Below are 26,936 nucleotides of genomic sequence, written 5' to 3'. Positions count from 1 at the left end.
CTTCAATATTATAGAGATAGGAGATAAGTATAATATTATCCTTAGAAGACTATAGTTATATAATAGCAACCTATAGATAGATTAGAGAACTAGCTAACTCTATTAGGACTAGGATTTAGTTACTAAGCAATAGCCTAAAAGAGGTATCTTAAATAAACCTTTTAGAACTCCTAAAGCAAAGAGATTTTTAGTATACCTATAAATTAAGGATATAAACGCTAGAACGTTATTAATAATAGATATTAATAAAGAAGATTAACTTCTATCTATCCTAGAAGAATACTAGTAATACTAGAAACTATTTGCTAAAGAACTTAAAATAGGACTATTAGAATATAGCAACTATAACTATAAGATACCCCTAAGAGAAGGGAAGGAGCTAAAGCTAGAAGCAATCTATAGACTTAATTAAAAAGAAATAGAGGCACTTAACGCTTACCTTAAAGAAAACCTATAGAAGGGATACATTAGACCCTCCACATCACCAGTAGGATATCTAATCCTATTTATACCCAAAAAGAATAGCAAACTATAACTCTATATTAACTATAGAAAACTTAATAACATCACAATTAAGAACTACTACCTACTACCGCTTATCTCAGAACTTAGAGACCTACTATATAGAGCCTAGTAGTTTATAGCACTCAACTTAAAAGGAGCCTATAACCTAATACATATAAAATCAAGTAAGGAATAGAAAATAGCGTTTTAAATATGCTAAGGATATTATAAGTACCTAGTAATACCCTTTAGACTCACTAATATACCTATAACATTCTAGACAATAATTAATCACATCCTATAAGAATACCTAGATATATTCATTATAGTTTATCTTAATAACATCCTAATCTTCTTAAAGACGCTAGAAGACCACAAGAAGTATATATATTAAGTGCTATAGAAACTCCAAGAAGCTAAACTCCTAGTGGAACCAGAAAAGAGCAAATTCTATACCTAAGAAGTTAAATTCCTAGGCTTTATAATAGCCCCTAGAATCCTCAAAATATCAAAAGATAAAATCGTAGTAGTATAAAACTAGCTAATACCCTAGAACGTTAAGGATATATAATCCTTTATTAGATATATAAACTACTATTAATAGTTTCTAGAAGGATACTTAGATAAGAACGACCCTCTTATAAGACTCTTAAAGAAAGACGTCCCCTAGCAATAGGAAGAAGAGCAAGAACAGGCCTTTAATAAGATTAAGCAATAAGTTATATTAGAACTTATACTTATTATACCTAACCCTAAGAAACCATTTAAAGTTAAAACCAACTCCTCAGACTACACTATAGGAGGACAGCTAGGCCAACAAGACAATAAAGGATAGCTATACCTATACGCCTTCTTCTCACATAAGCTATATAGCCTAGAACTTAACTATTAAATCTATAATAAAGAACTTATAGTAATTATTAAAGCATTTAAGGAATAGAGACCTTAACTATTAGGAATAAAGTATAAAGTTAAGGTCTATACTAATTATAAGAATCTCACCCACTTTACTATATTAAAAGAACTTAATAAATAATAGATTAAATAGTCTAAATTCCTCTTAGAATTTAACTTTAAAATTATCTACTAGAAAGGTAAAAAAAACGGAAGAGTAGACGCTCTCAGTAAGAGACCGGACCATAAAGTCCAGGTACCTAAGGAAACCCAAGTTATCCTCAAGAAGGATAAGGAAGGAGACCTTATGCTAGCAGTTAGACTCTTAATAATAGCTAGAAGAGATAGTACTAGCATAACTAGAAGAATATCTCCTGAAGCTATTAGGGAGGTATACTCTACACCTATATATAGCTACTAAGGCGTAACTAAGATATAGAAACGCATTAGATAATACTATAATAAAATAGCTATATAATAAGAAATATCTTTAGTAATTAGGGACTATAAGGTTTATATAAAAAGTAAACCTAACTAATACTAGCCTTATAGTAAGATATAGCTACTCCTAGTGCTATAAACTATATAGAAATCTATCTCATTAGACTTTATTACTAAGTTACTTAAGTCCTAAGAACTAATAACTAAGGTCTACTATAATAGTATCCTAGTTATTATTAATAGACTTATAAAGTATTTATACTTTATCCTATATATAGAATCTAGCATTATAGAAGACCTCACCTATAAGTTTCTATAGATAATTATTAGCTAATATAGAATGCTAAAGGAAATTATATCTAATAGAGATAAGTTATTTACTTCTAAGTTTTAGAGATCCCTAATCTTATAGCTTAAATCTAATTATAAAATATCTACTACTTTTTATCTATAAACTAATAGCTAGATAGAACAAATTAATTAGATTATAGAAACCTATCTATACTACTATATTAACTACTAGCAAGATAACTAGGTATAATTACTACCTATAGCCTAGTTCGCCTATAATAGCGCAATAGGAGAAAGTACAAAAGAATCCCTATTCTATCTAAACTATAGATTTAACCTAACAGTCTATAGAGAACTATAATAAGGCCTAGCAGCTCTAAAAGCTATAGTAGACATTAATAAACTTAAGGAAATCTAATAAGAACTCCTAAAAGAACTTAAATTTGTGCGTAAACGTATATATACCTATACTAACTAATAAAGGGTTAAGGGACTAACCCTAGAAGAGGGAGATAGCGTCTATCTTACTTAATAAAATATTAAAATAAAGTAACTAAGCAATAAGTTAGACTTTAAGAAACTTAGACCTTTTAAAATTATTAAAAAGGTATTTAATATTAACTTTAAACTTATACTACTAGATATTATAAAGTACTATCTAGTCTTTTATATTTTACTTCTCAAAAAAGCACTATAAGGTTTATATATAAAAAATTATATTATTATAGAACCTCTTAAACTAGAGTATAAAGTTAAATAAATTATTAACTACTATAATAATAATAGAAATATAGAATATCTTATTAAGTAGAAAGGATATAAGTATAAAGATAACTTATAGGAACCCACTAAGAACCTCTAATACTCCTAAGAACTACTCTAGGACTACTACTAAAGCTGGATAACTCTAAATCCTAAAATACTGCTTCCCAGTTAATTATATTAGCAGCACTATTAGACTAGACTTTAGCAACTATAGAGGAAGAAGCCTCTATAACTAGCTTACTAGCTTCTTCCTCCTCTATAGCTAAATAACCCTATTTAAATATACTCCTTTTTATCTTTTAGATATAATCTAATTTTATAAGAGATTTATCTATCTTAGCCTAAGCCCTCCTAAGAGCCTTAGACTTTTAATATAATACCTCTACTTTTTTATATAAAACCTCCTCTACTACTTCTTCCTTATTATTAAGGTAGTTTACCTCCTCTAATAAATAATTAACTAAAAAAGGGTTAGCTATAATCCTAAGGAAAACTCTACTAAGAAGCAACCTATACTTATAAATAGCATTCTATATTACGTTATAAAGCTTTTCCGCCTTTATATAGGCACTATAGACGTTAAGGCTATATAATATTTTATAGTATAAACCTTAGGAATAATAATAAGTATAAGGTATAACTTTAATTCTAAACTTAGTAATATATAAGGCGTAAGTATAGTAATATAAAGTAGATATAATAGAAGAATCTATTATAATATAAGCATTATAAAGGAAATATAAACTTAACCTCCCTAACCTAGGAGAAGATACCTACTTATATTGGTCTTAGGGATAAGACTATCTAAGGGGAGACCTAATATTACAACCTATTAAGTATAATAGGACTAGAGTGATGCCCCATAGTATACCTAGCGGCTATAGGACATTTATATATAGGAAGATATAGGAATAGAAGACTCTCCTTAGAACGGAAGAACTATAGGTAAGTCACATAATAATAAGATAAGGTAATTATTCTATATATATAAGAGTAATTAGTAATTAATTACTAATAGGATAGTAATTAGTAATTACTATACTAGAACTTAGTGATCACCTTAAGGTAGAAGAACTATTTAGGACTTATATATAGGATAGACTTAAGCCCAGCTTAAGGATAGACTTCTATAGCTCTTTAGTAATTAATTTATAATTATTACTTATAATACTTTTAGCTATACCTAAGTAATAATTATTTTATAACTCTTATTAAGGCCTTAACTAATTACTAAGACCTTTAAAGACCTATAATTACTTAACTAGACCTATAAAACGACTAATTACTATTTATAGTTCTCAATCCCTAACTTACTGCTAATATAAACCCACTATCAGTTAGCTGGCCGTAACAACTACGTAGAGATCCTGCAGACGTTGTGGCCACTATAGCTTTATTAGTATGTGATTTATATAGGAGGGAAGCTGGGGATAATATACCAAAGTAAGTGCTCTTAGGGCGCAGAGGTAGCAGTAGCGCTAAATAGATAGGGAGACCCCTTTGCGTTATATTATTAATAACTCCAAAAGGACGTACTAGCATAACCCTAAATAATCTCAATAAGGAACTCACTATACTCTTAGATCTAGCTAGAGTAGCTATAGCTACGCCTTTATAATAATTATTCCTTAAGAATAAACTTTTAACTACTAATAATAATGGGATAGAGGTTATTAATTATAGGATTTAGAGGTAGGTTAGTTATTAGAGCCTCTATAATCTGTATTGAGATCTAGCGGTGTGGGGCACCTAAGATCTTATATGTATTAGTAGTAGTAATAGTGGTAGTAGTGGTAGTAGTTAATATTATAAGTATAAAGTTAAAGTAGATAAAAATAGCTAAAAATAATAAGTAGAAGATAGGATAATTAATAACTCTTACTAGTAGTAACTAATTATAGGCTTATATATATTATTTAAACTACTATAATTACTTTTACTCCCTTAGAGATTTTTAAAAGGATTAGATTTTATCTAATAATATAAGGGTAGTTAGTAAAACTATATTAAGATATATAAATATTATGAGGTTAGTAATAGCGTTATATCTTAGAGGCTAGAGATGCCTAAATAACTAGGGCCTAGGCTAATCTATAGCCTCTTATTAGCTAGAAGTAAAATAATTAGGTATTTTAAGTTAATTGAGGGATATAGGATTGACTAATTAGTGGCGGCGATAGCATCACTTTGACTAGTTAATTTAGGTAACTTGGCAAGGCGCCTTGTACTTGCGGAAGCGCTGATGCTCAATTCTAGGGCACCCTTGAGGTCGGACAATTGTGTCTCAATTCAAACCATTGAATTGAATATCACTATCTCAGTCCATCATGACAAAAACGGCGGCCGCGGTTCACAGCATTGACTTGCCTAATGTCAATGAGTCGCAAAACGACTGCCACCAATACTGGTGGAGAGACAATGGTTTGAGGGAGTTGAACCTACGTCTTCTCCCCGTGTTCATTACCCCAATCATGATTGGATATGACGGAGCTTTGATAGGAGGGCTTTTGGCCATACCGCAATGTAAGTACGCTTGATTCAAAACCTGATTGAGCAGTCATCAGCTTACAGGATAGCAGGGTACAGAGGTATGCTATCCCCTAAACAAGATAACTTGTTCATGTTCTGAAGCCGACGCACGCAGATTTGGGATTCAGTCCTAGAGACACGAGCTTGACCGGCATCATGGTTGCAGGCTTTTCATTAGGCGGTGCTGTGATGTTCTGGGCTGTGAGCATGGCAGCAGACATCGTTGGCAGGCGGAGAGTCATGATGATCGGCGATGTTATCATTATTGCCACATGTGAGTTGATCCATTCCTCGAAGGGACTGGACAATAACTGATAGTTCTACCAGCCCTTGGACAGACATTTTGTTATAATGCTCGGCTCTACATAATGACTCGATTCCTGGTATGTTGTATTTCTGCTCATCAACTTAGATAACATATTTGACACGGAGAAGATGGGGATCGGTGCAATCATCATACTGAGCTTGGGTCCTGTTCTCCTTACAGAGCTGGCTCATCCACGGCAAAGAGGGGCCCTAGTTGCAACCTATGCGTCCTTCTTCTATGTTGGTGCCACAGGTAAGTACACCCACAGCAGAGCGACAGCAGAGAGTAACACTGACTGCTGCTCCCTAGCCTCAGCATGGTTCACATACGGAAGTCTTCACTTCAACAATGAGTGGAGCTGGCGTCTGCCAGTGCTAATACAGACTCTCCCACCGTTGCTTCAGCTGCCCTTGATGCTTTTCGTGCCAGAATCCCCGCGATGGCTAATGGCCCGCGGCAAGACAGACCAAGCCAAAACAACCCTGGCACGTTACCATGCAAACGGACATGAGTCCGATGAGCTGGTGCAGAAAGAGTACGAGCAGATTTCCTGCTCTCTTGAACTTGAGAAACACCAAAAGAAAGCTTCGTGGATGGCATTCCTCCAGACGACGGGAAACAGACGAAGGCTCTTCATCGTGGTTGCGACATCGCTCATACAGCAGTGGAGCGGTTTTGGGATTGTCACCTTCTACTTCGCCGCAGCTCTCAAGTCTGTCGGTATCACCCAGCCTTTGCAGCAGGCCGGCATCAACGGGGGACTGCAAACTTTCAACTTCTTCGTCGCGTTAATCAGTGCAAATATGGTCGATAGAGTCGGTCGGCGAATGCTCTTCATATTCTCAACCACGACGATGTTGCTGGCGATGGTCGGTCTCACAGTCGCTACTGAGCAATTCTCAGTCAACACTAGGCCCGGCGCCGGGTCCGCGGTGGTTGTCATGTTCTTCATCTTCCAACTGGGCTTCGATAGCGGGTATGCCCCCCTTGGACCACTCTACCCGGCGGAGATATGTCCCTACTATTTAAGAGCCAAAGCGCTTGCTCTTCATTACTTCATTACGGGGATAGGTGGAGCTGCTGGCCAGTTCGCAAACCCCGTTGCTATGGCTGATCTGGGCTGGAAGTACTACCTCGTTTACGTTTCCGTTCTTCTCGTTGGATTATTCGTGGCGTGGTTCTCGTTCCCGGAGACCAAGGGCCATACTGTCGAGGAGATTGCAACAATCTTCGACAAGAACTGAGGCCGAGTGTACACGTAATATGTGGCATGACCTTCAGTTTGAAAAGCAGTTAAATATAAAATGGAAAACCTATGCTGTCGCCAGCTTCTCCCCTATGTGAGTATCAACCTGTTCCACAACACCTGCTTCCATTCCGATGGAATTTTGGAACACATGTGAGTCCCACATTCGTACAGGAATCTTCTCTGTGAAGAACCTATCAATGTCCGCATTCGTTCGGAAGGTTGTCTCCCCAACACAGAACCAAACGTAAGCAAGAGTCAATAGAGTCGTACCGGCATACACAAATCCCAGCATCGGTCCCAGATTTGCGGTGTAGTACAGATAGGGGCTGACAAACACCATAAGCCAAACCGTGAAGAAGAACACCCCAATTGCGCACGCTGTGATCTTGTTCCTGTTCCGGCCAACAGCCATCTCTGACGCGATGGTGTATGAAAGAGTGCCGATCGAGAAGTTGAAGCAGATGATGTTGATGTAGGCGAACACGACGATGGCGATGCCGACGCCCTGAGAGAATGGCCCTCCTCGTTTTGTCGTGCCTAGTCCGCCGACGGCAACAAGGGAAACAAACATGCCTACGGTGCAGACAAGCAAGTTGGTACGGCGAGGGACCTTGTTTCCCAGCATCACCGAAGCGCCGACTGCGAATATCTGAATGACGTTCGTGATGGTATTGATTGTGAATGGCTGCGCAACGCCGATGGACTGGGCGAAGACCACGCCATATGTGTACCAGAACTGTATTCCGTTGATCTGTTGGGCAAACATCGCGCCGCATGAAAAGATGAGCTTTCGCCGTTCGATGGAATCGCTAAGAAGGGATGTCCAAGTCGAATCAGCTGAAGAGTCGAACTCGAGGCGGACCTGTTCATCGATTATCTGTAGATCATGGGCGGCATCGTAATCGGGAACCCCTCGATTGATTTGTCGAAGCGCCTTCTCTGCCTTCTCATGGCGGCATTTATAGACATACCACACAGGCGTCTCGGGAATGAATGGCAGACAGATCAGCATGGTAGTCGGCAAGACGAGCAGTAGACCCATGGGGATGCGATAAGACGCAGCGGTGTCGATGTTCGAGGTGCCCTGGGTGATACAGGCAACTACGAACTGCGACCAAGACTGCATGAACTGGAACATCATGAGGGCAGGGCCTCGTATCTGTGCAGGCGCAACCTCGCTGATGTAGATGAGGCACGTGGCGGTGAACTGGCCGATGCCTAAGCCGATGAGGACCCGGCCGAGACAGAAGACTCCGTATATACCAAAGGAACAGACCTGGACGACTGCGCCAGTGATAATGCACATCGACGCGGATGCGAAGACGGCCTTTCGTCCCCATCTGTCGTTGATTGGCGCGGTAGCCAGGGCGCCGCAGAATTCGCCGACGTAGATCAAGGAGGCGGTAACGGAGAGGAACGTGGTTCCTAGTTCGTATGAGCCATCGGATTTTCGATGTCCGTAGTCGCGGATGAACGGGGCCATGCCCTGGATGCCGGTGTAGTAGATCGTATCATATCCGTAGGCGAAGGCGCCGATGAGAGAGACGAGACAGTAGAATATTGGCCATTTGTGCTGTTTCCAGCTGAGGTGAATGTTGAGGATCGCCATCAAGCAGCAAAGTTTGATATCATGGGCAGGCGTCGAGACGGAGAAGAACTTTGAGGGTGAAGATTCATGATTCATGGTAGTTTGAACAGGAAATTGGAAGCTTTATATGGAAGGACATTAGCTCCCGTACGAGATCAAAGGAGTACCAACATCGTGACTCCGACATGATCAAGAGGAGAGCACCGCGGAGACCCCGCGGGGAATCCCAGCGTTTGACAAGGACACAGTCGAAGCTTAATTCTCCCAGTGACAAAGTGGCCAATAAGCATTGGAAGCCTGGGAGAACTCAAGGAAGGTGGTTGCCGGTCAGTAAGTCGGCAGTTTGTTTTCCTGTTCGGGTAGTCCGCCTCCGACTAATCCAGGTTCGAAGACCCGGAGAGCGACCAGTACAAAAGCACGAGGACAAAGTCCAGTAATCGGTGGAATCCTGCCAGATCTAGCTTAACGACGACGGCCGACACGCTGTCCCATGCTCTCACGAAACCCTGAAGCCGAACTGAAGCCTCGGGACTTCGTTCTTGTGCCCCTTTACACGACATCAAACACGCTCAAGACAGAGGTGCCATAGGGCCGAATTCAGGTGGTGCGTCACCCCCCAGGATAGCGTCGATAGCATTGAGATCGAAGCTGGGGTGGAAGTACTCAAACACATCCAGACCAGCTGGGCCGTCATAAAAGGCCGGATCAAACGCGTTGATGAGCTCTGCTTGCTGTGCGACGAAGGTGTTACCATCGGGGTTGCCTTCTGCCTCTGGGCCAGCTTGCACAAGGGCATTCTCCTGACCAGGGGTGTTGGCCGCATTTGTCGAACTATTTGTACCGTTTTCATCCGGCTTATTGGCGGCACATACTTGGTCCATCTCCTGGAGAACTTGTTCCGCGAGGTCGACCATGACCAGTGCCGACCGAAACATCCCGCCAAGATTTCGCAGGATACGACAGGTCGCTTGGAGTTGCCGGCGAGATCGTGCCGTCAGCATCGGCACCTTGCTGGACCGAAGCTCTCGATATGCAACTCTCAGTGACAGCGATACGGCGTAAGGTACGAAAGTCATATGGGATAAAGAGGCACCGAAGTCCTCGATGATGGTGGTCACTTTGATGGCCGAAAGAGATTGGCGAGTGTAAGCTAGCGATGCTTGCTCAGATGCTGACGGGCCGACGGGTATTCGACAAGAGAGAATGGCGATGGCATGGTACAAGAGCTCAATAGTTCCTGCGGGTCGTCAGTCAGAAGTTTTCGCATTGACTGCATATGTAGTAATTGAACTGACCTAACAGTCGAGACTCCACGCGGAGGGCCTGCGCTTTGTCCACAAGGCTTTCGAAGCTTGGAAGATCCTCCATAACTGGACAACTCGATGTCTTCCGAGCGGGACGATAGAGGTCGATAATTCGACCCAGGAGGGCCACGATCTCGAGAAACAAGCGGAAGCAACTATCCTGTTCCTGGATACAGGCTATCACATCTCGGCCGAGGTCTCGTTCGTGCATCATTACAGGCCGGCCGTGAAAGGCAGCGGTCAACTGATCTGTTGCCCAGACGCAACAGAACAACCGAGTGAGATAAGCCGAATCCTCGGTCCTCGCAGGCGGATTTTGTAAATGCAGCCCGACTGTTTGCGCATTACTTACGGCCTGCGCCGCCAGTTCTGCTGAGAGATGCCGGTCGTCAGAAAAATGGGTATAAAGCGAGAGAATAACGAAGACCGCAGTTGCGTGAACTCTATCCTTGAGCAACCCGAGACCAATTGCTTTGCGCATGGCGGATGATAGCCGTTGCGCGAACTCTGGATAAGTCAGAACTACTGATGAGTCCTCGCCGAGGGTCAGAAAGGCCTTGGCGCTGGGGTTCGACCCCGCGGCCAGAGAAATGGCTTGTTTGCATAGGATCTGAGATATCGATGAGACTGGCTTTTGGAGGATATCCAAGTCGATGACTGGAAGTATTCTGTGAACGTTGCGGAGGTAGATACTCTCCAACTTGTCGTAATGAGATTTCCTGGGAAGAACAGCAAGAAACTGGTGTTCCGCATGGTCAACTGACCCGGCGGGTGCGAGTTCCGTGATCGGCTCATTACTCCTCGCGCTTCGGCGGGAATACCAGACGCCCACGGAATGTGATTCTGCATACCCGCGGCTGGTACCTGGGCTGTCGGCAAGAAACGCTCCTTCGGGATTCAAGTCGCCAACGAAGCGAGCGTCATCATGTTGGCTAGAGTCGTCGTCGGCGGGAAGCTGGCGTCGCCGCGGCGCCTGATCGCCGCCAGAATGCGAAGTTCGGTCCCGTGACTCTGCAGTCGGCTCCCGGTCTGAGCTGGAAGGTGGCCGAGGATTCAAGGGGGTCCTCTTCGAGACGGCGGGAGTTCCGTCTGAGGGCCTCCGTGTCGGTCTCGGGCGCGCAGCGGGACGCGTAGACTCGGAGTCCGGAGTCTTAGGCGGAGATGCAACGGCATTCTCCAGGTGCTCACATCGTTTCTAAGATCTCAATTAGCATCCTTCTTTCGATCATTCCGACGGACGTCAGCAGAGACAGGCGCATTCCGATTGGCTGGGAGGCATCCACGCCGGGCTCTCGGATCCAGTGGGACGGTAATCGCGATGTTTGCGACGCGGTCATGATCGCCGTTGACAAAAAGGCACACGTGCTTACCTTACGCTTCCGGCACGTATCACAAGCCTGCTGTGCCTGTTTGCGTTTTTGCGGCAGACCGTCTGTCGTGTTGATGAACTTGAACATGGCGATGTGAAGACACTGGATGAAATCCTGTCAACATTGACTTCGCGTAATGAACATGGATTCGGGTGATGTTTGTGGGGTTGCGGGGTTCTGCACGACGGCGGAGTCGGCGTGGGATGGCGGGGGACAATTCGGAGATTCCCAAAGGAGGAAGGCCGATTTCTCAGTTAGGAACTCCGATAATTACGGTCCAGCTCAAAGGCGATAGACTGTGCATCATAAAAGCGCTTCGAATTTGGTGTTGAATTTGTCCTCGTGTTAGCGAAGGTGTGAAATATGTCGGCCCGAAGGTCAGGCTCTGCGACTTCTTTCTTTACGCAGTAGGACGTTTCGAAGACGACCGCCCTGCTGGGATGCTCTTTTAGTTTATAATTTGTTAAGTTACAGTTCGGTTGAAACCTCTTGTAAGTGCTACATTCATGTCGAGGCTTGAGTGTACTGTGTGACAGAACGACATCCCAACCCAGAGTAACAGATGTCTCAATCGTATGAAGGGCCGAGCTGACTTCCACAGCCCCCTATCTCACTCATCGTATCCTTTTGTTCGACAATTTCAGTCATGAACTCGTGTAGGACAGTTATCTCCGCAGAATCATGTCACCAATTTTAGTGATTTGCGACTTGATGATCAGCACCACGCACAACATACATCGTGTCATTTATTGCAAAAAGAGAATAAAAGAGCATTGATACTAAGTCCACGTTGTAGAAACCCCTGAGAGCGCAAAAGGCTTTATACTGGCCAGGACAAATATTTACTGCTTGAGGACTTCTCTCACTACGTCTTCAACCTTTTCTCCGTCCAGCTCCAATCTCGTATTCCAAACACCACCGTTGACGTTCGTATGGTCCTCCAGTCCTTCACTGCCGAGCACCAACGCCATGATGACGGCGGCTCCACCTCCCGCGATGTCACCCTCACCGAGTCTCTTCAAACCGTCTAGGCTGACGTTCTCGGAGGTCGTCTCTTGAACCTTCCACTCCAGTCCCGTTGTGTCTTGCAGAACCTTCAGAACATCAAGCTGTGTCGTCGTGAAAGACTCGACAAAAACAAGCTGGTTCTTCGTCTCGGAAGGATGCTTCAGGACTGATATGATGGCACGACCAATCTGGGCTACAGTGCTCGTGGGGCTACAGTGCTCGTGGTAAAACGGGTCTTCCCACCATCCACTAGCGTGGCTGTCTTGTTAACAAGATCGAACCCAGTCATACCTAACTTCAATCCCTAGTCTCGATGTTAGGTGGTGTGATTCAGTCGAAAATGTGTTCCATGAGAAGTCATGGACATACCCAATCAAAGAACGGACCAGTGATGATCCCGGTCCAGCTGATGCGGTCTTCCTGGGTCGCAAGCCAATCCAACTGATCCTTCTTAGGCTGAAAGAATGGAACCGCTTGGATGACAAGATCAGACTGTGTACAGTCCCATTAGTTGAAGCTTCCGACCTGAGCAAATCAAAAGGCTCATACCGAAGAATCAGACCCGTACTCGCTGGGGATAAATCTTTTTACCCCTGCCTTGATGGCTGCTTCAGCTACCTTTTGCTGCTCTCCGAGAGCAACGATCGGAAGCATGCTAACAACGGCATCTTGGCCACTGAGTGCCTCAATAAGAGACCCTTCGGTGAAATCGCTTTTGATGACCTTGACTTCCTTTGGAAAGGTTGCACCGGAGCCCTCACGACTGAGAACGGTCAGGTCGAGGCCGGATTGCAGTAGTTGCGGTAGAACACCTCTTCCGATGTTGCCACTTGCCTGTAGTATGATTTATTAGCCAACTGGTCTCGTTTGGCAGTGAACGATTCAAGATAACCTACACCGACTAGCATGATCTTGGTCAGAGACATCTTGTAGGATTTTGATGGAAGTAAAGTGAGATAGAGCTCAACGGGTGCAAAGATGTCTTCTCTTTACAGGCTTCACAGGAGATTATTGGCGCAACTGCAACACTTTTAAACTCATCAACTGCTTCTTACGCTTCTGTCACTTCGTAAATTGTATTGACTCCAGATTACCAAGCACAACTCTGAGCCAAACATGAATCAAACTAATTCCCGGAAGGCGCCGTATCACTATCCTGTGAGACTGCAAAAAAGAATCACTTGGAGGATATTGACATGATGAGTAATGGGAGCTCCGTCGGCTTTTGGGGCTATGAGTCGCTCCGACGAAGGGGGCCAGACACGTTTTTGGGCCAACTGTTGAGCCGACGAGGTCGGCTTGTCGTGTTCAGACAACAGTGAAAAGACTTGCATTGGGAAAATTTAGTACTATCAAGGTTGATTTATGCGCTGTAATGACGACAAGGTGCGGTAAAGGGTGTGACCGTCGGCTTATCTGAAGGCCGACGGCGTCAACACAGTGCTCTCCGATGTGATTACTGAACAGCTTCCAACCTCCATTGCATTTGTCTTTCATAAACTTTGTTGATCTTTGGGCACGAACAAGCTGGATGAGGTAAATCCTTCGCCTTTCGCATGCGAATGATTAGAATGGCGGGTGAACTATGGTCTGCAAATCGCCACTGCAGCAATGATGAATTCATATCTATATCAAACAGCCGCCGCCCCATACGGCCTTTCAATATTGGCGGTTCAATGATCCAACAGCCTACTTCACGTAAGCCAGACTTTCATACCTTTTACATTCAATTTCAAGTTCAACCCGCATCATGGCCGCTTGCCCAACCTCCAAAGCAAGTATGAAGGCCCTTGTAACGAACCGGACCATCGCAACTCGCGTGTTCAACCTTAGCACCGGGAAGTCAGTTTTCAAGGGCGCCCACGTCACTGAAACGCCAAAACCCACTATCAAAGATCACGAGATCTTGGTAAAGGTGCACACTGTGGCCCTAAACCCTAGCGACTTCAAGCACATCGATGTCATCTCCCCCAAAGGCTGCATAGTCGGGTGTGACTATGCCGGAGAGGTCGTCGAGGTTGGACAGGCCGCCTCCAGTTCCTGGAGCGTGGGAGATCGTGTCGCCGGTGTTGTTCATGGCGGGTTGCACCGAGACCGCGGCGCCTTCGCAGAATACCTCAAGACGGACAGTGACCTGGCGTGGAGGATTCCGCAGAGCGTCAGCAACGAAGAGGCAGCTACTTACGGCGTGTCGGCCGTGACTGCTCTCTTGGCGATCAACGTTCATTTGGGCCTCCCATGGCCGGATAAGCCTGGAACTGGTCTGCAACCGTCCGAACCAGCCAACAAAACAGTTTTCATTTACGCCGGCTCCACGAGTGTCGGCCTTTTCGCCATCCAGCTTTCCAAGCTTGCAGGATACACCGTCGTTACTACAGCGTCGCCTCACTCCTACGAGCTCGTCAAGCGTTACGGCGCAGACCATGTCTTCAACTACAGGTCAGATGCCTGGGTGCAAGAGGTTACCTCCGCCTTTCCGGATATTTCCATCGCCTTTGATTGCTTTTCGGAAGGAGGGTCCGGACACGCCACGGCCAATGTGATCAAATCTCAGGGCGGAAAGGTTGTCACCTTGCTTGATCAAGGCGAGTGCAAGGTTCCTGGTGTCAAGTACGACATGATCATGCTTTATACCGTGTTTGGTCGCGAGTTCGCTTGGCTGCCACCGATCGGTCCCAAGTTTCCTGTCGACGTGGAACATCGCCAGGCATTGGCCCGGTTCTACTCAATATTACCTCAGATTCAAAGGTCACTCAAGCCGCCTCCCATCAAAGTCGTTGATGGTGGAATTGAGGTCTTGCTTGAGTCGCTGGATTTGCTGCGCCAAGGCAAGGTATCAGGGAGCAAGCTGGTTGTCAAATTGTGAAATTGAATCAACTACGTTGTCAATTTTAGTTATTAGAAGCTCGTAATCGAAAACATATTTACGTTAGACTTCTACAGCCTGCTCTACTCACAGAATAACTCCCTAGTGTGACGGAATGACGACTACTAAGTATCTACACATAGAATTAGTTTTAATTAAGATTCATCCTCTTCGTTCCATCCAAAAGTTTTAAGAGCTACTTCAAGGCATTTTCATTGTTCTAGATTGTCAGGATCCAAAAATGATTCATCTCAATAGGTATGCTGCTATGCAGTGCTTAGCGTGGTCAAGATTCGAATGCTAAATGAAACAATATGTGCCTTTCATACAGCTGACAAATCTTTCAAATCACAGTACGATGCCGGCGGCGGAATGATGAAGAGTTACAACGGAGTGCGACGGAGTTTGGGCTTTCAATGCCTTTCACAGTTGACAGTCGGAGGGACCGTAATGCCGACGGCCCCGCTTGGCAAGGAAACCCCCATGGTGATAAATGAATCCAGCAATGGAACTTCTACCGACTACTTAAGTGCGCTAGTGTAGCAGTGTAAGACCCCTGAGTATCCATTTCCGCCTGAACATATACCAAAGATCAGTAAGATGCCCACCCTCGATCAAGAACAACCTAACCTCATCACCGTACTTGGAGCCACAGGAAACCAAGGACAAGGTGTTGTTAGAGCTCTGCTAGACTCAACTCACCCCTTCCAAGTCCGTGCAGTTACCCGAAACCCAGATGGTCTGGCTGCTCGAAACCTTCTGGAACTGGTCGGTCATCACAAGAGGCTGACACTGATCCGCGGTGATGTCTACGACTCGGATAGCTTGGTAAGGGCCTTTGAAGGCTCTTACGGCGTCTTTGCAATGACGCAGAGTTTCATCCCCGGAACAGTGTACCACAAAGAGGAAGATCTACGCCACGAGCTCGAGGCTGGGCGGAACATTGTCAATGCCGCTGAAAAGACCGGTGTCAAGCATTTCATCTTCAGCAGTCTTCCAAACATCCAAAAGGCCAGCAACGGCCGCTACTCCAAGGTGTTCCACTTTGACTTCAAATCGCAGATTGATGAGTGGGCGAGAGAGCGATTACCAGCCGTCACAACCCTGATACCAGGTACGACCGACGAATCATATGCCATAGCTAAAGCCGCGTAACTGGCAGCTGACGGGTTTGAACAGGATTATTCTATGACAACCTTCAATGGCCAAACTATTGTCGCCGAGATGGTATGAAACATTCAGCAAGTAAAAGTTCTCTTTTGACATATGAAATTTAGACGACGGAACAGTCCGATTCTGTGCTGCAGTTTCCGAGACCACGGTTGGTGAATGGGTCGACGTGGAGTATGATGTTGGGATATTTGTTCGCGGTGTGTACAATGCACGTTCTTTTTCGATGGGCAATCGTTGACCTGTTTCTCCCAGCTGTACTTTTAGCGGGAACAGCTAAAACCGCGTCGAAGACATATCCTATTGGGAGTCCAAAGGTCGCTTTCGGGAAGCTACCCGGCATCCTCTCCACTGTGATGGGTGTTCCCGCTCGCTACGAGAGAATTAGTCTAGAGGAATGGACTTCTACCGTTGTCTCAGTGGCTGGGAAAGGATTTGAAGAGGACATACGGCAGATGGTGCAGTGGGTTGGCGATGCGCCTGCAGACTTGATTTGTTACGGAACAATGTATCCAGGGGACGACCACTCGTGGGAAGATCTTGGAGTCAGGGCCAGCACGTTTGAGGAGTGGATTTTGAGAACCAACTGGCAAGGTCCTTGAGTTAGTCTCTGAGTATGTTCACCTCTCGCCATCAATTACCAAAGCTTACCACAATGGGTCTTTTGTTGACTAGAGCTCCATTTGGTGCACTTCGTTGCCATTCAAGTTGAAATAGTCATCTCTCAGTTGAGCTATTCAATTACTTGTTAGCACGCAAACTGTACGCTTCGTGTGGTCGTTCATTGAATATAAGGTGTGTGTAGGAACTATCTAAAGGGAAAGTGCATGAATCTTCAAATGTGGCTTAGATATCTAGCAAACTTCATATCTGTATTATTGATAATGGTTTTAGAAACGATCGTCGGTTTAGCCGCTGAAGGTGTCTCGGAAGAACGCTCTAGTCTGGCCAAGCGGCCCAGCTTTTCTTAGTAGAAGCTGAGCTTCGGGTCTAAAAATGGCGAGAACACGAATAGCTTATTTCCGCAACATTCCAGACCACGCCACGCACAGCATCGGTTTACACGGTCTTGCCTAAAGCAGAGGCCGAGACCTGGGTAATCGGCTCGGCAGCTTGCCACCTAATCTCAATGCATTCCGCATCGAGTCTCAGCACGATGGCCTTTCGTGTGGTGAAAGGTGGCAACAATAGATAAAGTGAGCTTAACCAAGAGGCTGAACTTTGCTTTCCGTGATGTGTGTTGCGTGTGTTTCTGGTGATCATATCCACTCCTTTTCCATCATCGTTTTCCGCCTTTCAGTCTTTTGGACTTCGGATCAACACTTGAAAATCCTCAAACAGTTCACCTGTAACACTAATACAAGACCACATCGCAAATTAAGAAACATGCGCGGCTTCATTGCCGCAGCAAGCACCCTACTCGTCTTGCGAGGAGTTCACGCACAGGTTCCTCAGATTTCAGGATACAACTTGACATGGGCGGACGACTTCACAGGAGCCCGCAACACGCTGCCTGATTCAAAGAACTGGATCATCGACACGGGAAAGAGGTGAGTCATTGATCATTATACGTCGTAGTCCGATTGCTAATAATTCTGTCCAGCTATAATAAAGGACCGCCGAACTGGGGGACAGGGGAGATCCAAACATACACCAGCAGTACCGGCAATGTGGCAGTGACTGGCGCAGGAAACCTGCAAATTACTGCCATCAAAGATCGTTCGGGGAATTGGACATCCGCACGAATCGAGACGAAGCAGACGTTCATGGCACAGCCGCGCAAGAAGATGAGGATACAAGCCAGCCTCAAATTACCTGGCTTGGGCGGTGGTGGAATTGGTTACTGGGCAGCATTCTGGACTTTGGGTGCCGAATATCGCGGCAATTACTGGTGAGTGTGTTGGACAAAGGAACCCTGATAATTCAAAACTAATAGACCACGCAGGAACTGGCCATCAGTTGGCGAAATCGACGTCATGGAAAACGTAAACAACGTCAACCGCCTATGGGGTGTCCTGCACTGCGACCAGAACCCAGGCGGAGCTTGCAATGAGCCGAGCGGCTTGGGCAACTCAAAGAATTGTGCTTCAGGTTCACCTTGTTCTGGCGCCTTCAGAACGTATGCTGTTGAGGTTGACAGATCGGTGTCACCAGAGGCTATCCGCTGGTACGTGGAAGGTCAGCTGCTTCATGCTATCGCGCAGACACAGGTTCCGGCGAATGTCTGGATACAGACAATACAGAAGCCTCATTTTATCCTTCTTAATATGGCTATTGGTGGAAGCTTTCCCGATGCTATTTATGGCTCCAAAACACCAATCGCTAGTACGGTATCCGGTGGGATATTCGAAGCTCAATATGTAGCTGTTTATAACTCACGCTAATACAAGTTTTGTGAGGTCATGCTCCTGGCGAAGTTTTTCACTTCTCAATTCTTTCAAGAAAGCATGACGCTTGAATCAAGAGGTTTGAGTCAGCTCATCATTGGCAAGGTATCCCTGAAGCTATTCCCACCTCCCGATCAATGACTAAGCCACCTAGAGCAAACTCAAAGCGATGGCAGCGCATGGATCAACAATAAAGCGTGACTTGGACCCAATCCAAATGTAACCCCCTCCTTCCCATTGATATAACACGACGCGACTCTCAGCTCTACGCGACTGCCAGCTCTGACGATTAACACCTTACCCAGACCATCTCAACATATCTCATCATACCATTCAGAACAATACTGCAATCCCTGTCCAAAACCAAATCCCACCATCGTCCTCAAAATGACGGAAACGTGCGGGAAGTGCAAGAAGGCCATCGTTGAGTCCGAGGAGAACTCTCAATGCGAACGCTGCGACGTCAAGTACTGTACCAAGAGTTGTCAGAATCTGCATTGGAAAGTCCACAAGAAGTCATGCGCTCGCTCTCGCCAGGCCGGGCCATCCAACACCGGTGGCTCAGCTCGACCTTCACGTACACGTGGCCTGGAGAAACCCTTGCCAAGGCCCTTCACACGCCTGGAAAGAGGCACTTACTTGCACGACCGCCCCGAGGGGGACGTCTACAAGTTGCTGATCGACTGCTACCGTCTCCGAATGGAGGACAACCTGAACATCGAAGGTTTTGCGGAGCCGGACTCCATTTATGCCTCCAGCGCCAACGATGGCTTGAGCGGCTTCCGACGCTTCTTGGATGAGGCTAAGAGGGCACTAGACGGGAAGCTGTTGCCCCCTTGGTGGAACGATGAAAAGCAGGACGAATGCGAGCAGCTCGCGACCGAGGCAGGTGGATATTCGGATCTGCGGGCCAAGGTTACGAAGAAAAGCATTATCAAACATTACGGCGATGACTACTTTCCCATGCAGCTACGCATGGTCGGTGAGTTCGTATGGGGTTCGGCACCTGGCGGACAAGATGGGTCGGCGATGAGACGAGCGATGGCGTCGCAAGAGCGCTAGATGCGGGGACCCAAACGATCAGAATCAGCTGAAATTATAGATATATTTGAATACTGCCACCAATCTTAGTTTACCTGATAAGAGTCGTCGGCAACGGTGATAAGCTGCGATCAATGCGAATTACATGTTACATGTACTTGGCCAGAGCTGTGCCCAGTGCTACGACGGCAGCGAAGAAGTTGAGTTGCCTAAGGATACAACTGTATCTCGATTAATTACTGAGAGTTATTATTGAATGCTTGCAAAGTTTCATCTTGCCCTCCGTGAAAGAATATGATAGCATCAAAGCCCTTACGAAAAAGACACCTCCTTGTTCCCATACTACCCTCCGATGATGTCCTCCATCTAGGATGTTTTCGACACCGGTAGAATTAGGCAAGAGTCGCTTCCACCGCCAAAGTGCACAGTATGCCGAGCCGGCTTGAGAATGGTGCCTGTCGCAAAACTCTCCCCGGAGCCCAGGTTAGGACTATACTTCGGAAAGCACCCGCCGGCGATGACGAGTCGAATCCTTGAACCTGAGGGCACCCTATAAGCAGTATCCAGAAGGTCCAGATCGATCAATTTCCCCTCTCTACTGGCATCAATCCGTCGGTATCTCTCCGTGATGTTACGCGAGCGGCCTTGAGAGTCGACAATACTTAGTCGCACGAATAAGTCGCAGAAGGGCGTGTCGCTTGAGTGAAATAGATCGACGCAAGGGCGTCCGAAGATGTCAAGGGGCTCGGTCAGCGGCTCCGAGGTGAAGGTGATGACATCGTCTCGGGAGCACAGAGCGGTATCCTCCACGCTGCCTCCTCCGATCATGAGAGGACCGCCAACCGTCGGCGTAGGGTTAGAAGGGTCAAACACGAAGCTGGATGTGTCCCCCTCTGACGAATGCAGATCGCCGAGTTTACCGCCCGCGGATAGGAAATACTCCCGATGACTTGTAGACGGTGGCCATTTCGGAAGCTCAAGCCACTCCGGAGCGTCTCCGTCCCGGTATATCCTAACCGCCGGGATCTTCTTCGATGACTGATTCCGTGCAAGATGGGTTTCTAACCATTGGAGGCTTTGCTCGGTGGTGTCCCCATTCTGAGCATCCACATGCCCCCCGGAACGAATTCTCAAAGCTACCGGGCAGCCTCTTCGGCTCAAGACTTGGTACTGTTCCATAGTCTGCTCGAAGAACACATCGTACCAACAAGTGACGAGAAGAATCGGTATGTTCGCCTTCTCCAAAGCTTTGCCATGTCTCTCCTTCGCCCAGATCTCGTGGTCCAGGTCGGGATTCTTGATCTGCTCGTAGAGCCACGGGGTCTTATCGCCGAAATAGCGTCTCAACGCAGGTTCCAAGGGGATGTTTTTCATGAGTGGATCAAGGCGGTTGGGATCCCTGAAGGCCATGAATTTTCCCCAAAGACCCTGAGTCTCTTGCTTTGAAATTATGTCGGCCCATAAGATTTGTTGCTGCAAGCTGAAGGCACCGGTTCCCCATAATCGCTCGGCAGTATCGTGAGGTGCGACAGTCATGACGGCAGCCACCATGTCCGGCGGCGGATCCGCAAGCAATGCCCATTGCGTGAAGCCGAGATAGGAGCCGCCCAATGTTGCGAATGTTCCCGTGTACCAAGCCTGCTCTCTCATCCAAGCTACGACATCCTGGCCGTCTTTCGCTTCAGAAGCCCCGGCGTCGAAGACTCCTGTCGAGCCAAAGGTACCGCGGCAGCTGACGAACAGGACTTGGTATCCCCGGGCGGCGTATATGCGTGCCATGATCAGACTGAAGAGGAACCCACGACCATAGGGTCCTCTTACGAGGACGGTTCCCTTCACATCTTTGCCGTTGGGCCGAAAGAAGTCAGCAATGAGAATCGCTCCATCTGGCAGATGGATCTTGAGTTCTTGAGTGGTATAGCCGCATGTCTCCGGGGGCAGACCGAGAGCCCACCCAACGACGCGTTCCAGCACGGTGGCCCATAATGGCCGCGCCACGGGGGCTGGACCAGCCATGGCGATGGGGAAAGCAGTATCTCGGCAAGGCTACTACGAGATGTGCACAATATGAAAATGGCTTGAAGACGCGTCTCGAGGGGCTATTTGATTCTGCCAGAAGAAATTGTCGCCTACGGGAAGAGAGACAGATGGGCGGAGTCTCGGGAGGCGCAAGTTTCCGCGCCCCCGCTTCTGAGGGAGTGCGCCACCATCCCGCCAGTTTGATTAGTCCGGAATAAATCGAGTCCGCTTCCATAACATGTCTCACTGGAGGTGTCAAGGATGCATCGACGTATGAACTCTGTTCGGTCTTGCATAGACCGGGTGATCACTCTGTGAAGATGGTGTTCATGCTGTTTACCTCGGTTTCGGGATTCGAAACATAGTCAAGTGGGTGAGACGGTCGAGGAAAGATACTCGATTTGATGGATAGAGATTCCTGATGAAAGGTATGATGAAATCCAACAGACTAGAGTACAAGTTCATCGGCATGCCTCGGCTTTCGGCCCTCTAGAATACCCACAGCACGGCTCCGGGTCAGTGGGTCCGCCGTCGCCGTACGGACCGGATGACGCCCGGGAGGTCCGAGAAACTGACGCTTACGTAAAAATGGCAGACGTCACACTCGCGCACGGGGGATGCGGGGTTGATGAGTTCTGGTGTTCGACTGCGCTGTCTCTCATGGTGAATCTATACTAATCAACTTCATCCATATCGTGCCCGCCTCATCGGAGATTAGAAGCACAATGTCGAAACCAGGCCAATTTCGAGCAGAGTGAGTACTATTCCCCAGTTACAGTCTATACTACTTGAGTCCTTCAGGCTGACACCCGGTCAGTCTTCCCGAGCTTGCCCGCAACCTTTTAAAAGACGGTCCTCAGAGGGTCCGGCCTACCGACCGGCGGATTCGGGTTCTCCTGAACCACACTTACATCGTGGACACAACCAAAGCCGTACACGTCTGGGAGCACATAGCATATCCTCAGTACTACGTGCCGACGTCGGAACTCCGTAATTGTATCCGGAAGGACAAAGAGAGCATCCACACTGCGGACGATACCTCGGCCTCGCCCGCAGCAGCTGTTGTTGAGCTCACAATCGCTGCTCGTGATGGCGTCAAGGAGTTTACGACTGATCGCGTTTTGAGATTCTCCGATGATCCAAAGATCGGTGGGGCGTTGAGTGGCATGATTAGATTGGAGTTCGGGAGCATGGGCAAGACAGAGATGATGCTTGAGACGTATGACAGCACGACTGACATATTCTTAGACCAATGGCTTGAAGAAGAGGTCCCCATCTACGTGCACCCAAAAGACCCTTTCAAACGAATCGACATTCTACCATCGACCCGATCCGTTGAGGTCAAGATCGCCGGCAAAACCGTCGCCAAGACGACCAACTCTGTTCACCTGCATGAGACATACTTGCCCGCCCGATATTACGTGCCACTCTCATCAGTCGACCAGACGGTCCTGCGCAAAAGTGAGCTCGTTACGTCGTGTCCTTACAAGGGGGATGCGGAGTACTACAACATCGTGATCAACGGCGAGGAGTTCAAGGACCTGGTTTGGTATTATAAAGTGCCGACGCATGAGAGCGCCAACATTGCGGGGCTCTTGTGCTTTTACAACGAGAAGGTGGACATTATCCTGGATGGCGAACTCTTGGATAGGCCCAAGACGTTCTTTTCTTGAGACACTGTCGAACACGACAAATAATACAACTCAACGTTTTGAAGACTCTGTTGACTAAACCTTCGCAACGCCTGGTTTTTAGACTGCTAATTCTGGACGTTACAAGTGCAACTTTCACGATAGGTTAATAGTGTGATTTGCAAATCTCATAATTTGGGCAAATTTCTTGTTACATACACAAGATGTGTTGCCTTTTCCAAAAACTTAGTGGTAAAGACCGGCTTCGTGATGCGGTTACAGAACCTTCAGCCGTCACCTCTCAGACCTTCATCATGTCAAGTTCACGGGCCTCTGATCTCACACAGGCAGACTTTTGCGTGATGTGTGTTGTGTTGGGGTTTCCATCGCTGATCAGATCGGTGAACCTTTATTCACATTGACCTGCTGGTCTTTCCCAATTATGTCGTACCGTCCGCCTTTGGTCGAGGACAGGTAGTGTTCCGAATTCTCGTGTTCCAAGACAGCAGATGAGGCACCAATATTGTGTTGTTTGAACCCTCACTGCGAAAACTTGGGTTTGACAATCATGTGTGTGTCGACGTTTAGGCGTACATGTACGGGTAACGGAGGCTGACCCAGGTGGTACGCCACCTCGTAGCTACGATCTGGATACTGTCCGTCCGCAACGACTGCTCATGATCGGCCACGAGCTTCCCACTCGGCTTTTGGTGGATTCTCGTCGTGTTATTTCTGGCCCGGGGTGTGCGGAGTCACTGCTCGATCATTATTCAACACTTCTTGATGCCTTCCCGCAATCCTAGCGGCAATTGAAGGCTGAGCGTGTCGGATTACTTGGACTGCAACACGTCGCTCAGCAGTTCGGGCGATTCGAGTCGCCGCTGAACACGACGGCAAGGCTCTTTCCGTAATGACGTGAAGTCGGAAGCGATCACCATCCTGAGGAGTGAGAAACGCTCGCCGAAATCAGTTCGACTCAGTAGTATCCTTGCATGTGCCCGTAGGGCGCCGCAGCATGGTTGACATCGTACCCGTGCGGAATGAAGTCGTCCATAAAAGCAGGTGCTGCCATGCTGTATATGGCGTTAGGATAAACCTGCATAGCCTGAGAGCAGTCGATGACATCCTGTGCCGGGTGTTCGTCGGTCGTCTCGTGTTGGGTGATGAGCATCCGTTCGTCTCGCAGCTCTCGCTCGTCTCGCTCCTTCAACTGGACCAGTGAAGCTTGCTGCGGCATGGTCGGTGACGTCGGGGCCTGGACTGCTGGTGTGAGGGACTGCGACAGGGATTGGAAGACGGGGATGTCGGCGATGAGCTCGGGGAAGCGGGTGAAGAAGTCCATCCCCATGGTCCACGAGTTGATGTCTGAGAACCTGTCCTCGAACATGGGCGATATTTGATATTGGCCCGTCACCAAACTCTTTTTATAGGTGTCTCGAAACTCGTACGGCCAGAGGAGATGGAAGTTTGGACCGAATAGCTCCCAGAATGAGTTGTTACAGTAGTGATGTTGTCCAAATACAAAGCGTTCACGGACGCCGGGCCTGAGAGCCGATTAGCTGCGGTATTATTTGAAATAGGAGACACGTAACTCACCAGACAAAGAAGTCAATTGCATATGAGTGAGGCATAGCCTGCGAAGGCCTGAATTTTGTTAGCGATTGGTTCTTAAACAACATGCTACCAGACAAACCTTTTCAGATACCAAGTCGGCAGTTTCGCATACCGGCTCGGTGTGGGATCGGAGTGATATTGAAGAAGCAGGTGCATAGTCCGAAGGATTGCCAGCCTTTCTGTTTTTGGACAGCTACTAAAACAAAGCTCGTCGACTCGGCGCAGCTTCTTCCACAGCTTCGACAACGGACGAGACTTTGCAACGGCATCCCAGCCCTCTAACAAGGCACGAACGGGAACGTCCTCGTCAGAGGCATCTTCGGCAACATGAGCCTCTTGCGATATCCGACACCGCTTGGCTAAGACCTGGTTTACAGCCCTCCAAACATTCACCCTTGGTGGGGCTGGACCGGCCGGCGTGCGGACGGCGACGCAGTCGCAGGGAACTTCAGGCGGTGGAACGATGAGGCTGGGGTCGTCGTGATCATCGTGGCAGTCCATGTCATCGTCCATCTCGTCGCCAAGGTCCTGGCTCTCCGACGTGGAGCTCGGCGCGTGGACACTCGGCGCGTGCACGCTGGACGCCGACATCCCGTTCGGCACAGTGCCGACGGCAACCCCTCCGTGGTTGAAGGCGTGGATGTCAACAACAGGAGGCGTCTCTGGGACTACACCCATGGGCGCGGCATACGTATTGGGCGCCGGCGGTCCGGCCATCATCGACGATGCATCCCGGGAGTCGGACAGGGATGTTGAGGTTGAGGAGGAAGACTGTTGATGCGGCGCCGGGGCCGGTCGGCTCGGGGCCATGTTGTCGCGGATGGTCTCTTGGATGACCTTGAGAGTCTCGGAGAGGCGGTCCCGGTCCCGGCTGACGGTGGCCAGCTGCTCCATGCAGGCCGACAGCCGCGTGGAGTCATCCTTCCGAAGCTCCTTCACCTGTGCCTCGAGCTCGGCGATGCGGTTGCGGGTGCGCTCGCGGGCCTGTCTCTGGGCCCTGCGGTCCAGCTCGCGTTTCCGGAGCTTGCGGGCGATCTCCTTTTCGGAGGGGACCTTGGCCGGGGCTCCTCCTCCTCCTCCAGGTGTTGCTGCTGAAGTGGGGGCATCGCTTGGCCCATTAGACGACATAGTTGAAGGAGAAAGACGCGCAGACGCGCGGGGGGATTGGCAGATGTAGGTATTGAGGTTTCTGACAGAGAGAGGAGAGGACGAGGAGAGTCAGAAGGGGAAAGAGAGATTGCGAGTGTTGGCTCTAAAGGCTTGGATCCGGCCTTCGTCTGGTCGAAAGCGGATTAAAGAGCGATAAGTCAGCGCAATAAAAGAGAATAGATTGTCAGAAAAACCGGGCACCCGATAGTGTCGAAGAGAGTTGACGGCAGATGTGCAGAAAGTGGATCGAGCGGGCATCAACAACTATTGGGAGAAAAGGGGACTCGAGCAGTTCAAAAGACGAGAAAGGCCCTTCTTCTTTTCTGAACATGGGCAAATTAACGTTCACCTAGCTGAGAACGGTCACCCCGGCACCTGTCCTGCCTCTCTAGCTTGACATGGGGATGGGGGAAGGCGGAAGAGGAATATCCAGGGAATGGAGAGAGGGGGCAAAGAGAAGCTGAAGAGAAGATCAAAGAATGTGGGGTAAAATGCGGCCACCCTTGCCGAGGAGCATTTAGCTTAACTGTCACCATTTGCCCACAGTCCGTGTCTCTCGAGGGCCCCCTTGACCATGACTTGTAGCTAACTAAACTGGGATTCGGACGTGTCATTGGGCTCAAACCTTCAATCGGTGGCTTTTACACAGCTCTGATACTGCGGTCAAGTTCAGACGACGCCGTCGATTTCGTACATTTTACCCCTGCCATCCGGCGAATCAACGTTGGTGGAGCGTCGTCCGACCTGGCTTAAGGCGGATTCGTCTTAGGAATGTCTTAGTTTCCGCTGTTCGTTTGTTTCCATTTCCA

At 47.5% G+C, this 26,936-nt stretch overlaps 9 protein-coding genes across 9 annotated transcripts; 4 read left to right on the top strand and 5 right to left on the bottom strand.

The window, feature by feature from the left end:
* Window positions 1–5,580: 5,580 nt before the first annotated feature.
* On the top strand, window positions 5,581–6,975 carry CkaCkLH20_06100 (hexose transporter; the record flags this gene model as incomplete). The annotated part of the gene is made up of 4 exons (XM_038888817.1): window positions 5,581–5,698; window positions 5,752–5,807; window positions 5,860–5,983; window positions 6,041–6,975. The coding sequence occupies 4 exons, from the start codon at window positions 5,581–5,583 to the stop codon at window positions 6,973–6,975; spliced, it is 1,233 nt and encodes a 410-aa protein (XP_038746153.1).
* A 69-nt stretch (window positions 6,976–7,044) lies between these two features.
* On the bottom strand, window positions 7,045–8,664 carry CkaCkLH20_06099 (fungal specific transcription factor; the record flags this gene model as incomplete). Its single annotated transcript, XM_038888816.1, has 1 exon — window positions 7,045–8,664. The coding sequence occupies one exon, from the start codon at window positions 8,662–8,664 to the stop codon at window positions 7,045–7,047; it is 1,620 nt and encodes a 539-aa protein (XP_038746152.1).
* A 473-nt stretch (window positions 8,665–9,137) lies between these two features.
* On the bottom strand, window positions 9,138–11,329 carry CkaCkLH20_06098 (fungal specific transcription factor; the record flags this gene model as incomplete). The annotated part of the gene is made up of 4 exons (XM_038888815.1): window positions 9,138–9,805; window positions 9,864–10,038; window positions 10,225–11,067; window positions 11,243–11,329. 4 exons carry the CDS (start codon window positions 11,327–11,329, stop codon window positions 9,138–9,140), a joined length of 1,773 nt encoding a protein of 590 aa, XP_038746151.1.
* Window positions 11,330–12,084: 755 nt separating this feature from the next.
* On the bottom strand, window positions 12,085–13,176 carry CkaCkLH20_06097 (uncharacterized protein; the record flags this gene model as incomplete). The annotated part of the gene is made up of 5 exons (XM_038888814.1): window positions 12,085–12,443; window positions 12,494–12,554; window positions 12,620–12,742; window positions 12,800–13,084; window positions 13,147–13,176. The coding sequence occupies 5 exons, from the start codon at window positions 13,174–13,176 to the stop codon at window positions 12,085–12,087; spliced, it is 858 nt and encodes a 285-aa protein (XP_038746150.1).
* An 854-nt stretch (window positions 13,177–14,030) lies between these two features.
* On the top strand, window positions 14,031–15,116 carry CkaCkLH20_06096 (uncharacterized protein; the record flags this gene model as incomplete). Its single annotated transcript, XM_038888813.1, has 1 exon — window positions 14,031–15,116. One exon carries the CDS (start codon window positions 14,031–14,033, stop codon window positions 15,114–15,116), a length of 1,086 nt encoding a protein of 361 aa, XP_038746149.1.
* A 600-nt stretch (window positions 15,117–15,716) lies between these two features.
* On the top strand, window positions 15,717–16,888 carry CkaCkLH20_06095 (NmrA-like family domain-containing protein; the record flags this gene model as incomplete). Its single annotated transcript, XM_038888812.1, has 4 exons — window positions 15,717–16,230; window positions 16,296–16,343; window positions 16,394–16,486; window positions 16,554–16,888. 4 exons carry the CDS (start codon window positions 15,717–15,719, stop codon window positions 16,886–16,888), a joined length of 990 nt encoding a protein of 329 aa, XP_038746148.1.
* A 3,192-nt stretch (window positions 16,889–20,080) lies between these two features.
* CkaCkLH20_06094 (uncharacterized protein) lies at window positions 20,081–21,730 on the bottom strand (the record flags this gene model as incomplete). Its single annotated transcript, XM_038888811.1, has 1 exon — window positions 20,081–21,730. One exon carries the CDS (start codon window positions 21,728–21,730, stop codon window positions 20,081–20,083), a length of 1,650 nt encoding a protein of 549 aa, XP_038746147.1.
* A 728-nt stretch (window positions 21,731–22,458) lies between these two features.
* CkaCkLH20_06093 (uncharacterized protein) lies at window positions 22,459–23,406 on the top strand (the record flags this gene model as incomplete). The annotated part of the gene is made up of 2 exons (XM_038888810.1): window positions 22,459–22,487; window positions 22,551–23,406. The coding sequence occupies 2 exons, from the start codon at window positions 22,459–22,461 to the stop codon at window positions 23,404–23,406; spliced, it is 885 nt and encodes a 294-aa protein (XP_038746146.1).
* A 934-nt stretch (window positions 23,407–24,340) lies between these two features.
* Window positions 24,341–26,106, bottom strand: CkaCkLH20_06092 (bZIP transcription factor; the record flags this gene model as incomplete). Its single annotated transcript, XM_038888809.1, has 3 exons — window positions 24,341–24,908; window positions 24,961–25,008; window positions 25,058–26,106. The coding sequence occupies 3 exons, from the start codon at window positions 26,104–26,106 to the stop codon at window positions 24,341–24,343; spliced, it is 1,665 nt and encodes a 554-aa protein (XP_038746145.1).
* Window positions 26,107–26,936: the final 830 nt, after the last annotated feature.

This window comes from Colletotrichum karsti (assembly GCF_011947395.1).
Source record: "Colletotrichum karsti strain CkLH20 chromosome Unknown Scaffold17, whole genome shotgun sequence".
Lineage (NCBI taxonomy): Eukaryota > Fungi > Ascomycota > Sordariomycetes > Glomerellales > Glomerellaceae > Colletotrichum > Colletotrichum karsti.
This window is presented reverse-complemented; position numbering and strand designations above follow the sequence as displayed.